General features: G+C 44.8%; 1 protein-coding gene across 2 annotated transcripts in view; it reads left to right on the forward strand.

Annotated features, from left to right (window-relative positions):
• tab2 (TGF-beta activated kinase 1 (MAP3K7) binding protein 2) overlaps positions 1 to 18,317 on the forward strand; it is a 41,808-nt gene that overhangs the window by 16,382 nt on the left and 7,109 nt on the right. For both annotated transcript variants that reach the window (XM_030781955.1, XM_030781956.1), the window contains exons 2-4: positions 11,247 to 11,421; positions 11,654 to 13,292; positions 16,352 to 16,512. In XM_030781955.1, the coding sequence (XP_030637815.1) occupies positions 11,320 to 11,421; positions 11,654 to 13,292; positions 16,352 to 16,512 (1,902 nt within the window). In that variant the 5' untranslated portion in view covers positions 11,247 to 11,319. The remainder of the gene's footprint in view (positions 1 to 11,246; positions 11,422 to 11,653; positions 13,293 to 16,351; positions 16,513 to 18,317) is intronic.

Genomic DNA, 18,317 nt, shown 5'->3' on the forward strand with positions numbered 1-18,317 from the left:
AAAGGAGTTTTGAGGAACTCTGTAGCCTGTTGCTAGGAAAGTGAGTGCAGTAGTACTTGATAGAACTCTCAGCACACAAACAAAAAAACAAACAAACAAACAAACAAAACCCAATGCATTCTCGCAGGTACTAAACAGATGGTGGTCTTGTGTCTTGGTAGTTAAGTTAACACGGAGACCAACCCTTAATGCAAATGAATTATGCTTAATATTCTGTTTTGAACATCTTTTGCTGTTTTGCCTATCTGTGTAACCTACAGCTGGAAGGTTCTGTGTGTACTAATGTCAGTGGCCTTGATGTTGGTACATCAAGGTCTTCTTCTTAAAAGAAAAAACTCCTCTTACTTGATTCTAAGGGTTTCACTGACTCTACCGTCGGTTCCGTTCCAAAGCTTTTCTCCTGCGATTTCTGCAGGTTCTAATAATTCCACCCTTGGCGCTGTGGCTTCTCTCTATTGGTTCTGCAGGTTCTGCTTGCTTTTGGGGTGATTTGGGGGGAGGTGGGGGGCTGTAGTGATTCTTGCATAGCAGGAAGTGTCTGCCAGTCTGAACTAAAACAACAAACAGGCCAGACCGCTGCCCTGAATCCCACACTGGAGCTTTGAGAAGTCTTTCCCTCCTCCTCCAACATAGGACTACTGAATCTGCTTCTTCAGATAAGAATGTATCAGTTTCCTTTTTCTCTCTCCGTCTCTCTACACAACCCAGATAGCATAGTTATAGACATGGGGAGTCCACACAGTGCCTTCCAGAACCGCCAGCCGTTTTTTCTCTCCCGACTTTTTTTTTTTTTTTTTCAGCGTTCGTGAATAATTCACACGGCATACTTTTGGGCATAATGAAAACAGATTAGATATGTTACAGTAATTTTCTCAGGTTCCGTGTTTTGATTCTGGTTTAGCTATTAAATGTTTGAGAGAACGACCTCTTGGATTTGTGGTATGTGTTGCATCTTAGAGCAAAAGGACAGTTTATAAGGATAAATGATATGAATGATGGTGTTAAAATGTGTGTGTGTGTGTGTGTGTGTGTGTGTCTGTGTGTGTACGTGTGTGTGTGTGTGTGTGTGTGTGTGTGTGTGTGTGTACATGTGTATGTGTGTGTGTGTGTGTGTGTGTGTGTGTGTGTGTGTGTCTGTCTGTCTGTCTGTCTGTGTGTGTGTGTACATGTATACGTGTGTGTGTGTGTGTGTTTCTGAGATCTTTCCATGAGACCTGGCACACACAGTTTCACTCTTTTTAATCCAGCTAGTCTGGTCAAACCCCTTTACTCAAACGGTCTGCTGGGCTGCTGTCTCAGCCGCTCTTTCCTTTGATTGGTTTGTCATGAAATGGGTTTTAGCAGGGGCCTGAAATAGACTAGAGATTGCCTTTATAGGAAGTTGTAATGGACTCTCCACTCGTAATATGACAGAGTGGAAACAAACAAAGCAGTCAGGAGTCACGAATCATGAACTTTATTGTAGAGGCAAAAATATGCTATCGAATGTTGCCTATGTCATTTTAAAGATAAACTAAATTTGGCATCACGATTTTTTTTTCCTCTTTATGACCTGTCAGATTCAGTGGCTTGTGCCGTTTCTCTTGGAGTCTTACTGCGGCAGTTCTTTTCATTTCATAGTAAAACAAAAAAAAAAAGCTGATTTGATGGGAAAAGATTTTGCTGTGTTAGCAGAGAGAGTGGGCCTTTCCAGCAAAGGAGTGGAAAATTCTGACATTGATTCCTACGGATAAAGGATTCTGTGGTCTACAGTAACCATTCCATGCTGGTGTCAGTCTCATCCCAAATCTGTTAATGAATACAACACTCATTCGGGGAAGAGTGACATGAGCTTTGTTAAGTTGCTTCTGATTGGGTCTCAAATTGCATATGTTTAATTGTGCTGCTTGTGATTGGTTAGGACTTTTGTCATGGTAGGGACAGTTTGAGCTCCTCTGGGTTTCCATGGAGCAGGATTACTCAGTTGGAGAAGTCACATGCCAAGGCTGTCCAATGAGAGCATTCTAAACCATAGCTGGTTTCTTATTGGCTGGTTATGACTTTGTGCTCAACTTTTCTGACTAACTGAAAAATCCTTGAAGTCTTGATGTCTGGCCTGTGTGTGTCTGTGTAAACAAGTTGTTCTTATTGGATTTTTTTGGTCAGATGTACTTTTAACGTGGGCTCTGATTATCTTTCATTTAGCTCTGTTCATGTTGGACCATAGAATTAAGTCAAAATTTCACCAGTATGGGTGCTCCTAACATAATATGTTGTCCTGTTTACATTCTTAGGGGTGAATTCTGCATTTTCAACATTCACAAAATCCTGAGGCTCTAATTCTATTTGCAAAATATTAATGTCACAGTTTTCTGCAACCCCCCCCCCCCCTCTCTCTCCCTCTCTCCCCTCTCTCTTTCTCTCTCTCTCTCTCTCTGTCTCGCACATTGTAGAGTTCTAATGTATGTGGAACAGTCATAATTTTTGTTGGTCTTGCTACAGCATTGGTACACACTTGGCAGAGGCAAAACCACCAGATGATCGGTTGTAATGTCTTATTTACGACTGGCCTGGCAGGAAGACACGTTTGGAAACTGCTCTCATGATGTTAAATGTTAGAATCTTTTTCAGTAATTCCACTAACATGGAGCAGATGCATAGTGTTGACTGGGCATTTGGTAAAATGCTGTGGTGTATATTTGTTTAGCTCTCTGCTCTAAGGGCTTTTCTGTTGTTCTGTGAGAAGGCAACAGATAACTGCAGAACTGCCCTTCACACCGAAGGCCACCAACAGTGAGAAATGTAGCATTGGCATTGCAGTAGTTTTCTGCATGTTCCTGAGATGAGAGCACAGCTCTGCTACACAGTAGGTGCTGCAAACACCTTAATGTGTAGGAGTGTGTGTGTGTGTGTGTGTGTGTGTGTTTAGTGTGTGTTTTGTGAGTGTGACTGTGGGTGTGCGTACATACGTGCGTGCGTGTGTGTATGTGAGTGTGTGTGTGTGTTTGTAGTGTCTGCCCACATTGTTAGGACTTGTGTGTGTGGATGTTGTTCATGCGTACACTTTCGTGTGTATGTGTGCGTGTGTGCGTGTGTGTGTGTGTGTGTGTGTGTGTGTGTGTGTGTGTGTGTGTGCATTGTGATGGTCTCTCTCTCTCTCTCTCTCTCTCTCTCTCTCTCTGCATATGTGTGTGTGTGGGTGTGTTGAGTGTCAGTGTCAGCCAATAGAGATCAGATCAGTCACATTTATAAGAAGTGAAACTCACTTAGTCACAAAACATGGAAACATTAATGGCTCGTAACAGCTCCATAAAATATCGAAGGCCTCCTGTCTCGCGTCTCTTCACCCTTGCCATCTTGCCTTAAAACAAATCCACACGTCTGGCTCCAGTGAGCTGCACTGACTCTTGTAGGTAAGTCTCAAGATTCTTTAGCAATTAGCTAGCATTAGCAATTACATCTGGAAACAGTAAGAGTGTATGAGGCTCAAGGAAGGTCTGACACTCGAACAAGCCAGAACCGAGCTTCATACACATCATATAAGAGAAGTTATCTGTGGCTTTGTGTTTTGGTAAGAGCACAGTGATGGACAAATGAGTGATAATGGTAATCTAAACTGAACCCGTTGTCTCGTGCGGTAAAATAAGTAAGTAAATAAATAAATGGGTGACACAGGATTCTTCCTTTGGAGCTGAAGGTGTTAAGATGAGACTATAGTTTCTATAGAAGGTCAACTGTGAAAAGACAGGTTACACCAAATCACTTGTCATTTGTAGAAACACATTTGACATGCATATCAACAAGCTTTGGAAGAGAATAGCTCTTTACTCAGGATTTTACATTCATCTTACATGGGAGCTCGGGCATAATTCACTGTATAGTGCAATATTGCAGTTTTCAGTTCTGTCTCTGCCTTTTGCTCTCTCTCTCTCTCTCTCTCTCTCTCTCTCTCTCTCTCTCTGTTTCTGTTTCTGTTTCTCAAACACATAAATGGCTAGTTGTCATGCTGTCTGATTGAATCTAACAGTATTTCCACATGCTGCAGGTGACACAGCCTGGGGAGGGAGCGGAAGACACGGGGGTGGGGTGGTAGAGACACAGAGGGATAAGTATATGCGTGTGTATGTGTAACAGAAGCAAAGAGAGAATCACATTTTTTAATGTGTTTTTGCTGACACAGGGAGACAGAATTGCTGTGGCTCTGTGTGTGTGTGCGTACGTGTGTGTGTGTGTGTGCGTGCGCGCTTGTGCTATTTTGCTGAAGCTGGGACAGCAAATTTCTGTACTTGTGTGTGCATGATGTGTGTGTGAGAGTGTGCATGCTATGTTGAGTCAGAGAGGAAAAGATAGTTAGGGAGAGAGCAATCCACAGCACAAACTTGTTGGACAAGTCTTCCTGCTGCGGTATTCTCTTATCCCCCTCCTGTTTATCCATATGGCCTGAAGAAGGTCAGTCCTCTAGAGCTTCTCCCATTGTTTGTGTACCAGCTCAAACAAAATGCCACCACACACACACACAGTTTGTCTGTGTGCGTGTGTGTCTGTGCTTTAGTTGAAAGGGAAGTATAGAGGCCACTGTTTTCCCTTCAGTGTGAGAGAGAGAGAGAGAGAGAGACCTCCCAGTATTCCCAGTATCCCTTAGTGGTGTAGGAGAGAGAGGTACGGGGACCAGAGCTGCCGACCCAGCCTGCTTCCAATCAAACTGCCAGCTGGATCCTGTGGGGCAGAAGAATTTTTGATTTCCTGTCTCTCCCCCCAGTGCTCTGACACACACGCACGCACACACACACACACACACAGAAAGAGAGAGAGAAGTGGGTAAGCGGGTACCTTCAGTCCTAGTTTGGGTCCTGGCTGAGGAGTCGAGTGAGAGCTGGTTTGTCAGTCTAAGTTGCTTCAGCCCTCAGGCCTATCAGCTTCATGTCAGAGATTTCCACTGTTTATGGCCTCTGTGTTTTTTTTTTTCACACTTTAACTAGCTTAGAAATTGCCATTCCAGAAACTTCTGTTTTTGTAAAACTTAGATCGTTTATCTACTGCTACTTTAATTGTGCTGCTGTCATCATATTTTAACATAAATGTTTGAAAAGAATTTGTTTTCTTGTGTTCTTTTACATTTACAGACAACCTCTTGTTAAACTACACCAATTACTGCTGCTTTTTTTGAAAGCAAACGAACCATTTGTTTGAGAAGGAAGACAAAAAGAGAGAGGTAGTTCGGCCCAGTTAAGAACATGATTCTTTTCTGCTGATGAGCTTTAGTTTTTTGTTTGTTTTGTTTTTTTCTGTCATTAAGATTTAAGACTTGTCTGTGTTTCCATACCCAGGCTGCACGAGTCATTCATCTGGGTCGGATTTCTCTCAACCGACCTGAGTCAGTCACTGTCATTCAGTGACTGTCTGAAAATATGTTTCTTTTTCTTCTCCTTCTTCTTCTTCTTCTTCTTGACTGTGGACAACACTGTTGTTTTCAGTTATAACCACCTAATTCGTTTGAGTGGCTGGAACTTGTTTTTCCAGTTTTCTGGGGTTTTTTTGGAATCTCTGCTTCGGCTTGGGCTGATAGCTCATGGTGGTAAAGAGATTTTTTTTGTTTTGTTTTGTTTTGTTTTTACAAATAATCACTGAACCATGACAAAAGTATAATGCTCAAAAGCATGTGATTTGCGCAGTCTTGTTTTGAAACAGAAGGAGAGCAAACACTGCCAAAGAAGAGAGGCCTTAAAAGAAAGAGGGAGAAAGAGAGAGGGAAACTTGTCTCGTTGGAGATGAATTGCTGTTATGGTTACTTGAGTGTTGCCAAATCGCCCACTTGAAAAGACGACTGTGCCAGCAGCTGCCAGTCTGATTGGATGAAAAATCAGACCGACAGTTTTTTTGGCTTCAGACCTTTTAGTGCAAGATAGGACTTTAAAAACTCCAAACAAACAAAACAAAGCAAAACTAAAAAAAAAACAAAACACTGACTTGGTAAAACTAATCAAACAATGGCACTTCTGTCCCGTCACACTGGATGCCGATATGATTTGCTGGATGTTGAAATAATTTGCTGTGTCCTTTGGAAGAACATTAAGAGGAAGGTCTATGTGCCGCCCAATGCTTGTCAGGACACAGGTTTGTCTGATCAGACGGGTCGCCGTGATGAACTCTCCATGGCTTCACCTGAGAATGTGTCACTGTTTTATCTACTCAGGGCTTTGTGAAGCAGAAAGAGACAAAGAACCCAACCCTGAATGACTTCATATTGTTTTTTTGTGGCTCTGTGTGTCTGTGTATGTATGTGTGTGTGCGCGCGCGCGCACGCGCGCGCGTGTGTGTGTGTGTGTGTGTGTGTGTGTGTGTATGTGTGCGTGTGTGTGAGTATCTGTAAATGGATGTGTGGATTGTGTGTCGAAACCGTGGATGACTTTAGACTATTCTGTTTTTATCACTTAAGTATTTTGTGTGTGTGTGTGTGTGTGTGTGTATGTGTGCACACATGTCAGAACAAGCATGCTGAAACTCGAAATGGCTGCAGTGTATTCTGTTCTTATCAGTTTAATTTGTGTGTGTGTGTGTGTGTGTGTCTGTGTGTGAGTGTATGTGTGAGAGAGAGAGAGAGAGAGAGAGAGAGAAATTTGGCTTGGCTAAAGTATATTCCCAGTGTATTCCCAACACTACAGCCTTACTCATGAGAAAGGTGGTCTAGTCTTAAGAAAAATAAACCACTATTTCAGAGTATCTTCCATTGCTGAAGAGACAGCAGTGTCCAAAGGCCAGCCAAGCTCTTATTGTGTTTTTCTCTTCTTAAGGCGACTGCCGCGCTTTTATTTTTATAACTTAGGCTGCACTGATTCAGGACAGAGCTCTCAGGTACAACAGGACCAAAAGTCTGCACCTCTCAGCCTAGCCTCAACACAACAGTGTGAAAACAGTGTGCACTCATTATACTGATCTGTGTTTGCAGCTTCTACAGATGTGTGTGTGTGTGTGTGTGCGCGTGTTTGTGTGCAATTGTGTATGCACACACAGTTTTAATAGACTTCAGCCTATTCTTAAAAGTGTGCCCATGAGTCCACTGACGCTGCTTGTCCTCTGGTCTTCAGCTCCTCATCTGGTCTTCAGCTCCTCGTCCAGTCCCTGAACATTGTCAGGTCTGCATGTCTAAGGCCGTGTCGCCGGTACTGGGGACGCCGCCAGCGCGGCTCAGACACACACTCCTCGGTTAACTTGTGTATTTGTTTAAAGTGCAGTCTCTGGCCTGGATGACAGTTAGGAATACCATACACCCAGCACGGCCGGTATCTGGCTGAGCGCAGGAAATTGCCCATTGAAGAGCGAGAGATTTTCAGCACTAGAGCTAAACATGTGTCTGGACCCAGGGAAAATAGAGAGAGAGACAGAGCCACTGCAGTCTCACCGGAGAAGCTTGAGACAGAACTGCCTGCAGAAGGGTTACACACTTCACAGAGTGCCTCCTGAGTTGGTTTGGGTTTCCATTTTGCACCAGGAGACTGAGGTTTGGAGGGTGCAGTCTAGGCTTTTGACCTGCTGGGAGAGAAGCATTAGGAAAGTGGGCGGTCCTAACACTAAATGAGGTGCTGGTTATCAGTCAGTCTGAGAGAAATCTACAGGCCATGTAGAGAGAGAGAGAGAGGGGGGGGGGATAGTTATCTGATCTGAACTCAGTAGAGCAGATAATGTTACACCTTGAACCTGCAGTTCTTCATAGCCACAGCTAACAGGAGATCAGTAGAGTTTATCCAGACAGGCTTCAAAGCGAAAAAAAAAAATGGAATAAATAGCTTCATATTTAATATGCAGTCAGTATGGACCTTGACATAGATTACAAACAAGCCCACTTATATGTGAACTTTGAAGACCCTGCTGCTTTGCAGAGAGCAGAAAGCTCACCCAGCTTCAGTGTATGAAGTCTCACTGTTTCTTCTCTTTTAACCTCTCTCTCTCTCTCTCTCACTCCTGCTCACGTCTTTCCTATCTTAGCAGGCAAGGGTGTGCAGCAGGACCCTGGGTCCTGCTTGTGTGCGAGAGAGGTGGAGTGGTTCTTTGTGTGTGTGTGTGTGTGTGTGTGCGTGTGTGTGCGCGCGCATGTGTGTGTGTGTGTGCATGTGCGCGTGTGTGAATAGAGTCCATTGACTAAGTGTGCAGGGATCGTTAGTGCTGGTGCCCTGGTCCTAATGACATAGTAATGGAGCTCTTTGTTTGAGAATATATTGGCTCTAGACGACCCCTTTGACCTTCACTAGGGCAACCCCAATTTGCCCCCTGGGGGCCTCACAGGGCCAAATGGCTGGGGGGGGGGGGGGGTGTCATTTGGCAAGGTGGTGCAAACATGTGCAAACTTCTATTGATGTGGTGTGCCCCCCCCCCTTACTTCCTACGGGAAATGGCTGCAGAACTGTAGAGAGTTCAGCTGCCTAGTTCTGACTTTCCTTTTTGACAGGGAAGAGACACAAAATGTGTCAATGTACTTATGGATGCACACATGCATGCGTGTGTGTGCGTGTGTGCGTGTGCGTGTGTGTGTGTGTGTGTGTGTGTGTGTGTGTGTGTGTGCACGTGCATGCATGTGTGTGTGTGTGTGTGTGTGTGTGAGTGTGAGCATTGCTCTGCTGTGTAAGTGTGTTTGGAGAATGTCTCATGCATATCAAGAACAGGACTCTACTTCGTAGCTCTTGTTTCTGCTGTGTGTGCACGCAGGAGGAGGACATAAGCATCGGGGGTAAAAAGAAAGAACAAGAGAAAAAGAGCAAACCCTTCCTAGCTCGACCCCCTTTTAGCCTGCGGGCTGTAAAGATGTGTTCAGCTCCAAACATGTAATCTGCAGCTTGGCAAACCGTTTCCTTCTGTTTGGACTCACAGGCACAGCCGAGCCAGAGCCCTGTGTGCGCTGGGCTTTGATGTTCCACTCGGTCTCTAATGGGAAGGAAAGAGATGATGACAAGACAAGGAAAAAGCCAAAGAAGAAAAGAAGTTTGAGAAAGATGTTTGGAAAAAAAAAGCATCAGCAAAACAAAAACAAAAATACTGTGAAAATTGGGTTTTGTTTTTCTTCTGAATTTGATGTACATCAGAGTCTAATATACCGGGGGCAGATTTTGAAATGAACCGAGTGTAATTAAGCCCTGATCAAATTTGCACCATGGACATAAAATATACGGCGTAATGTCTTTATGGCCGTCGCAGGGCTGATAGTATCCGAAAGAACGCTATTTGAACAGGTATGATTTAACATGGTTACCTAGCAACCCAGTGACACACTTCCTCGCTGTATGACGGATAAGGTGACAGAGCGCGCGTGGAGTCAAGGGAAGTTTGTTTCGCTTTTTTTAGTGGACTTTGAGAGAGCTGTAGGTTCTTCGGCTTTTGTCATCTGTTGTCTCCCCCCTCCGTCAAATTTTTAGTAGGTTTATTTATGGTGTTTCAGCCATGACAGTCTGCATGCATGTGGCTCGAATAAAGAATCGCAGCTTGCAAAGTCTTAATCATGCAAGTGTATTGAGAAGTGTTTCTCTCTCTCTCTCTCTCTCTCTCTCCCTCCTTATCAGAGCATCACTTTGGCTGCTCCTGAAGGCAGTTCTGGCTGCAGTTTGGGCTGGCTCGTGTGTCTGATTGACTGCTGGAGCGTCAAGGGAGTGTTTGCTTTGAGAAAAAACAGAACACTGCTAACTTCAGTCAGGGCTCTGTAGCAGAAGGGCCAGCTCAACTCCTAATGGTTAAGGAACATAATGCTTCTAAGAATGCAAAAGGACATTCTGAGATTCTAAAAGTAGCAATGACTAGACTTTGAGGTGGAATTTGAGGTCATTTAAATGTTATTGAACACTCTGGCTTTTTTTTTTTTTTTTTAACAACATTGTCTGGTCTCGTTCTCCGTCATGCTAGTGCACTACCTTAAGCGTGAGAAAAAGTGGCTGGGCTATGGGAGATTTGATTGACACATGTGGTGAATTCCTCTGTGTAGGATGGTTAGAAACAGTGTGGTTAAAATTGAGGAAGCTATGTGCACTGAAAAAAAATTTTTCCATGTATGTTGGCGCTGTTTTTACTTGTGGGCTCTTTTTTTTTTTTAAATGCCTGTTTGTTTTGGATTTATTTACTGTGCTATTTTTGTAAATTGTAAATGTCACACAAACGATCATGCAATTAGTCTGCTAAAGGCCTCTGTGTTGTTCGGCCTAATTTTGTGCGTGTAGTGTAATCAGAGTTGCAGTCAGCACAGTCGATTCCACCGTGTGTTTTTATGTGTGTGTGCACATGAGTGCTCGTGTCCATGTCAGTGTGTGTCTGAGAGAGAGAGTGAGGGAGACAGAGAGGGAGATTAGGTGTGTAAAAAAATGGCGTGTGAACGTTGGCAGAAACAGCTGTCCTTGTATTTCTGGGAGTCTAACTTGCTTATTCTGTTGAAAAGTCCTGACCATAGTGTGTGTGTGTGTGTGTGTGTGTGTGTGTCCTGACTTAACTGTCTGTGTTTAAGATGCTGCCCCTCCATCATATATAATACCACCAGCTCCACCCACCGCTCTTCACAGCTGCCTGGCTATTGGCCAGAGACGCCTGAGAGAGGTGTGTTTTCAGAGAGGCATCCTTGCCTGTTATGGGGTTTTAATGTGAAAATGTTGTTGTCAAGATCTTCTGTCTTGCTCTTTCTTTTATTGTCTACCTCTGTCCTTTTAAGTCCTTTTACCTTTTTTTTATTGTAGATGAAGGGGTTTTCAGGGAGGTGCTTTGGCAGAGTAGGGTGGCGACTTGCCTCCACATATTTGGTGGATTTTTGCACAGAGAGCTTTGCAAAATTTTACTGCACTACGGTGACGAATTACACATGTCATGAGGTGTTGCTGTCTTCAATATGACATGAATATTCACATGTCTAATGGAAAACTTACAGTTCACTCATTTCATTCAGTAGATCAGCGGTATTTGAGTGTGAGTGTGTGTGTGGTTTGGTTATGGGTGGAATGACAGTTCCTTCTCTGCTGAAGATGGTGTGCGATACCGAATATGTTCTCTGTGTGCAAGTGCATTTGTGTATGTATGTATGTATGTATATGTGTGTTCATGTTAATGAATGGGTGTCTGTTACCTGTTCTAGGCTTTGTGCTTTGTCAATTGGAGAAACCACCCAGAGTCTGTGTGTGTGTGTGTGTATATGTCTAAGGACACTTTTCTTTTCCTATTACGAGTTTTGTGATTGAGTGTATTTGTATGTGTACTTGTTTGTGTGTTTATCTAATGAGACTGGTGTTTCTCTCTCTCTCTTTCAGAAGATGCTGAGATAGTGGTGTGCGGCTGCCCCTGTTGTGGTTGACCATTCAGTTCAGACCGGGCAGTATACGAATGGCCCAGGCAAACCAGCAGATTGACACCCAGGTTTTGCACGACCTGCGCCTGAAGTTTCCCGAAGTCCCAGATAGCGTCGTGTCCCAGTGTGTTTTACAGGTGAGTCTGTCTGTCAGTTTTCTTCTTGAATTCTGTTTGTTTTGTTCATTTTTCACAACAAGCGTTGATCATATTAACAACTACACATAAAGATCTTTGGTTACCGTGGCTTATCTTTGCTAATAGTATCAGGAGTATCAGACAAATCGTTTTGTCTAATAGTTTGTATTCATTTGTGTGTGTGTATGTGCGTGCGTGTGTGTGTGTGTGCGTGTGTGTTTGTTATCTCCAGAACAACAACAATTTGGACGCCTGTTGTGAGTACCTGTCTCAGGTTAGTCCGGGGTTCTTGTACGGCGAAGAGAACCTCAGCTTCTCTGACGAGCCCGGCTTGTCACGCCTGCGGAATCACATGACCCAGCTGAACTTGGGCCAGCAGTCTCAGAATGCCCATGGTGCTTTGCAGCGTGACAGCGCGAGGATGAACGGCAGCAGGACCCTGTCTCATAGCTTGAGTGACGGGCCTATGAACGCCCCTCAACACAGCGACTTCTACCAGTCTGAACCCCAGTCTGCTCCCGCCAACGTGGCCGCCAGCCTCAATGTGTTTGGCGTGATGGAGCCCACCCGAAAACCCCAGCCGCCCCAGCACCTGGGGCTCTACCAGCTAGGGGGCAAAGGTCACCATGCCCAGACCCCCCGATTTAACCCCATCACGGTCACCCTGGCACCCAACATCCAGACGGGCCGTAACACGCCGACCTCCCTCCACATCCACGGCGGGCCTCAATCAGGTTTGAACAGTCCCAACTCCATCTACATACGACCTTACGTTTCCCAGTCGGGCTCCACACGCCAGTCACAGCAATCCCAGCAGTCCCAGCAGCTACAACAGTCGGGCCGTGCCCAGTACAGCCCCACATCCCAGCCCACGCAGCAGATTTACCAGATCTCCCACCAGACAAGCCACGCGTCCCAGCCCCAGGGCCACCAGACCTCCCATGTCTACATGCCCATCAGCTCACCCACCAACCCCCAACCGCCGTCGGTCATCGGATCCGCCCAGGTCTCGTCCTCCTCCACCTCATCTTCCTCGTCTTCGTCAGGGCCCATGTCCTCCTACAGTCAGTACAACATACAGAACATCTCCACGGGTCCGCGCAAGAACCAGATCGAGATTAAGCTGGAATCCCCTCAGAGGGGGGGCCCGGCTGGAGCCACGGCACTGATCCGGCCCGGGACGGCACCGCGTTCTTCCTCCTGCACCTCTGCCTCTTCTTCCTGCCCTTCGTCTTCTTTATCTTCCTCTATGGCAGCTCTGGGTGGCCCGTCCACCCCACTTTCGATTGGTGGTCCTGGCCTGAGTCGTAGTCAACCCACCGTCTACATCTCGGCCAGCCCACCTTCTGCCGCCACCATCACTCCGTCGGACGAGAGCGCCGCCCTCCCTCCGTCCTCTCGTTCGCAGCCCAAGTTTTACATCTCCGCCAATGCGTCCGGAGATGATGGGAGCGGGAGGAACCCGCCCACCGTTTACATCTCAGCCAATCCACAACACCAGGGATCAGCTGGGGCCCGGGGCCAAGTCAGCATGGGCCCTGCCTACATCCACCATCACCCGCCCAAATCTCGCGCCTCCGTCGGCGGGGCCGGCGGAGGGGGGACGGCCACCTCCCCACGCGTGGTGGTGACGCAGCCCAACACCAAATACACTTTCAAAATCACGGTGTCCCCAAACAAACCCCCCGCTGTATCGCCCGGCGTGGTCTCGCCCACCTTCGAACCCACCAACCTCCTCGGACTGCCTGCAGAGCACCATTTTGCGGAACCAGACCCGCATCACTTGTCAGACCCGCTTTCCCCTCACCGAGAGAGGCCCAGCGAAGCGCGACGACTCAGCATGGGCGCAGATGACGCCGCCTACACACAAGGTGAGACAGCGAAAGTGAACTTAGCCTCCTTAAACTGTCATCATTTAGCACAGTGTTTTGTCTGTATTGTTTTTCGCATGGGATTTGTGGGAAGCAGACCTCTTTACTTTCACTCTGGTTTCAGTTCTATTCACTTCGCTTAAGTTCACATCTGTTCTGTTCTGTTGTCTGCTAATCAGTCAAAATTTCAGTATGGGTGAGGTTTGGGACAAATTTAACATGGGTCAGTTGTAACAGTTATATTTTCTCCAGTTCTGCTTACCCTGCCTTTCCAAAGCCATGTTGTCTTGCTCCTCATGAACGGCTTCATAGTTTAAAAAATTGTATTTTCACAGAAATATGTTTCAGCAAGCTATTAGTAAGCTTCTGTACTGGAAGCCTTTTTGCTGATTAAAGAACGACCTTTAGGGGTGTGGATCGAGGAAATATATGCAGAATATATGCATGTTCTGTGAGTTCCTGTCGACTCACAGATGCCATAGTTTTCTAAAAGTGAAAATGATTCACGGTGGCTATGAGTCAGGCCTAGGCGGTATTTCCATGGAAGAGCAGTAATTTCTACAACGGGGGTTAGCTGTAGTAAACATGTGGTGGAGGCAGTAGGCAGGGGGCGGGTGGCGGGGGTGGGGGGTAGGGGGTGGGTGGTAGATCAGAAATAGGAAGATGAAAGAGTGAAAGAGAACAGAATGAGACAGAATGAGACTTGTTTGTAGTCAGCAGCTATGACATCTGTCAAATCACACGCTGTCTTTTGATTTGTCTGTTTGATGCTTGGCCTGTTACTGATATCATACAAACCAAACTAACTTAGGTAACAAACATCAGAACCTGTTCTGACCAAGGCCTGGGATAATTAGCATGCTTAGCTTAACTCCATGGTAATTACGATTTTTGCCCGTATGTGGTGGGCAAGAGGTTTTTACACTGTTGATCGATAAATGAGACAGTGCTGAAGGAAGGTGATGTTTCGACAAGTGTTTTTTTTTCCTTATCAAGGTTTTTCTCACACGACAGAGAAAAATTTCACAACCACTGTTCATTTGGCGTGTGTGTGTGTGTGTGTGTGTGTCTGTGTATGTGTGTGTGTGTGTGTAGTGTGCCTCTATATATAATTCTTACTGTGACTTTCAAATCATTTCCAGCCTGAGTGAAGCTTAAAAGACAGCTTGTTACATTTACGCCTTACGGGTATGAAAAAGTCAGCTGGTTCTCTACAGATCTCTGTTTAATTATGAATGATGGATCATAGATTAAGTATGTCCATGAGAGAAGACAGATGCATGCTTGTTATAAAGAGTACTGTTAATCTAACTCAAGTAACATACATTTGCATATGTTAAACCTTCTATAGTTGGAGGCATTTTTCTGTACCATACTGGACAGTGAGAGTTTACCTTTGTCCTAGCACAGCACAGGAGCCTGTGTAGTCCTTTCCCCCTCGCTGTAGATGCCCTCCCTGGAGCTTTGTTGGCATCACGTCCGTAATAATCAGCAAAGGGTGTCTAATCTCCCTCCCACCCCACTGTTTACCTGCTGTTTACCCTGACGCAAAGAAAAACAACAACAACAACAACCAGCCCAAACCCATACATTTAAATGCACAGAGCATTCACACAAAGCAGTTTTCTAAGCGCCAGTTCGCTCATTTCCTTTGTTTACTGTACGCGGGGAAATGGAGAAAACAATGTTGGTCCGAAAAACGAGACCCTGGGGGAGCCTTACGGATTCAGAGCGCTGCTGGCTCAAAACGATCCCAGAGTCTTTTAAGAAATCTGCCTCTCGTAAGAAGAACGGATCATATACGTCTTTTTTAATACTCCGCACAATTAAATGATTTTTCCATTCTGTCGTGCCAGGAACACAATCTGAGTTACGTGCATGGGTTTGTATCGGATTTTTTTTTTTTTAACTTGGCTTTCTGCAATGTTGACATTAATGCAGCTTTTTTAGCCAGGATGTGTGTATACACACACACACACACACACACACACACACACACACACACTCATGCACACCCACACACCCACATCCGCGGACACAAAAGAACACTGTCTCTTTGTTTTTTAAACTTTTTTTTTTAAATGTAATCCATTTGATCTAAAGCAGAGAAGAATAGAGGTGGTGAAGGTGGTGTGGTGAAGAAGGATTTGTGTGTGTTTTTGTGTGGGTTTATGTGTGTGTGTGTAAAATTAGTGTTATGTGTATGTATGTAAGATATTAAATGAGAGTGCATGTATGCATGGCTGTGTGTTTTTATGGCTCTGTGTGTGTGTGTGTGTGTGTGTGTGTGTGTGTGTGTGTATGTGTGTGTGTGTGTGTGTGTGTGTTTATGTATGTGCGTGAGTCACACATGTATCTGTGCTGTCGTTTCCTTTTAAGGACTTTTGTCAGAGTAGTGCCTGACTCACTGACCGTGACCCACAATCAGCGGAGACTTCTCAGACTGTGTGTGTGTGTGTGTGTGTATGTGTGTGTGTGTGTAGGTGGGTGAGTGGGTGTGTATGAGTGGCATGTGGTACGCTGTGTCTGTCTGTCTGCGATTGTGTAAGTGTATATTAATGTGTGTGTGTGTGTGTGTGTGCAGTCATCTGGTAAGATGTGATATCTGTGTATCTGTAATCATGTGTATGTGTATATTAATGAGCCAATGTGAGAGTGGGCAGGGGGGAGTATGTGTGTGTGTGTGTGTGTGTGTGTGTGAGAGAGAGAGAGAGAGAGTGTTTGTGTGTGTGTGTGTGTGTGTGTGTGTGTGTGAGAGAGAGAGAGAGAGATGGGGTTTTCTTTCATTAACTTTTTCAGTGCAGAGTATTTGTTGGCAGAAACACTGCTCATGGGAGCATGGCTTTCAGAGGAGCCTTATCGTGGTGTTTAGTCATAACATTCTCAGAACCTCCCTCCCAATACACCACATGCCATCACCCTCACAGACAACTGCTCAGACAGGACACAAAAAAAAAAACAGTTCACTGGTGCATGACACGCTCCCAGTTTTCCCAAGTTTCCTATGTAACCCTCTTTGTGTGTGTGTGTGTGTGTGTGTGTGTGTTCTCTCCTCTTAGCTCTGCTGGTCCATCAGAAGGCCCGTATGGAGCGTCTATGGCGTGAGCTAGAGCAGAAGAAGCAGAAGCTGGAGAAACTAAAAGAGGAAGTGAATGAAATGGAGAATGACCTGACACGCAGACGCATGCAGAGATCCAACTCCGTGGCCCAGATCCCCTCTGTAAGTCAAACTGGTTTCCAGTCTCCTGCATCAGTAACCATCTTACCGGACCCTTACTAGATCTCACTTATCACACCCAGAGCTTTGAAAAACCCTCAAACCACATGTACAGTAACAAGTACATCGCCCTCACATTTACATATTTAAGTGCATTTTCATATTTACATAATTAATATATATTTACGTTTTAAGTGAAATGGACATTATACATAAATACTTAGCCAAGAATGTGAGTTAGAATAACTTAATTAAATTTCATAACATGCACAAAGAAGTTACTATAGTATAAATTAAAATGTGAAACACATGCCATCTCTATTGCCTGCTGGAGCTAATGTTTCCATTTCACTCACCAATGCCCCAACTGTGCTAAGAGTGAACCAGGGAAATGATGTTTTGTAATAAAATGTAACTGTGTGATATGTGGATCCGCTTTTCTCAGAGACACTTTAGAGAGGGAGTAGACAGCAGTGGCAGTCTTTCCGCCGATGGTGGCTGATAAGCTCTGTGAGAGTGGGTCTGACTCTGTGGCTCTCTCGTGCCGCTGTCTGGCCTCTGTTAAGAGATCTTCATTAAAACACTGACTAAGCCCGTTTCTGGTTCTGATAGGTTTACTCGGGTCAGAGGTAGAATGTCAAACAGAGAAAGCGAGCACAGCATAGACAGATGAATGGCGGCTGGCTCCTGTGTTTGTCTGCAGCCAAGAAAATAGATTTTGTGTTAAACATAACTGTGGTCATCAGTGCTCTTTCTGCTGCTGCATCTCTCTCTCTCTCTCTCTGTCGCTCTCTCGCTCTTTCTCTCGATTTTTCTGACATATTACGATTCGATTTGCGATATAATTTTTTGAAGTCAAGCTTCAGTTCAATATTCACTGTGTAATAGATTTAAAACATGAGATGAAGCATTACTACATGAGATACCATCAAAATATTAACTGCTCTATATTCTAATGCAAGGATGAGAACTTAAAGATATTGCCTCCAATGTGTATTTACAACATTTTTTAATACATGGCTTTGCTGAATACTCGGTTCTTATTGGTCAGTTACTGCATTCTACAGTCTGTTATTTCTGAAAAGCAGAACGCTGCTACGAATAACAGAAAGTTGCTATGGATGCAGTTCTGATCACTAACATACTATTTTTTAGCGGAAGCAATAAACTAATTTTTAAGTCAATATTTTGCGTCAAATGATTGATTTCTTTAGTAAGCAGCCATGTAATAAGCGGGATAATGTACAGCCAGGCCGGTCCTGATTGCGAAATAAACCACGTCAAGGTGATATAGGACTCCTGCACCACCCTGTCGGGGTTTATTTCACAGTCATGACCGACTCGCTGTACATTATCATTTACTTAACCGGCATAGAACATAAAGCAATCGAACGCAGAACAATTAGAACAAAAGCTGTGACTGTGTTAAGTTAAATAAATAAAGTAATAACAACTGAAGAAAAGTGTAAAAAAAATGTCTAATGTTGCCTCTGGCTCAGCTGAGGCCATTTTCCGCACCACCCATGTAACGTTTTCCTTGGGTTTCACGTGCTTGTTTTTGATGGGCGTATACGCAGTTGCCTTGGGTCACTTCTGATTGGTTAGCAGGGCTAGTACACGAGAAGCACGGCGATTTCGATTTGAAATTGATTCATTGTTCAGCCCTAGTACTGTGACATACATACATGTACAGGCAGAATGGATGTTTCTGTGATGTACAGTACAGTGAAACACATACGCATACAGGCGTATTGGATGTTTCTGTGATGTACAGTACTGTGACACACACACACACACACAGGTGTATT

The sequence above is a fragment of the Chanos chanos genome, chromosome 8 (genome assembly GCF_902362185.1).
Source record: "Chanos chanos chromosome 8, fChaCha1.1, whole genome shotgun sequence".
Taxonomy (NCBI): domain Eukaryota; kingdom Metazoa; phylum Chordata; class Actinopteri; order Gonorynchiformes; family Chanidae; genus Chanos; species Chanos chanos.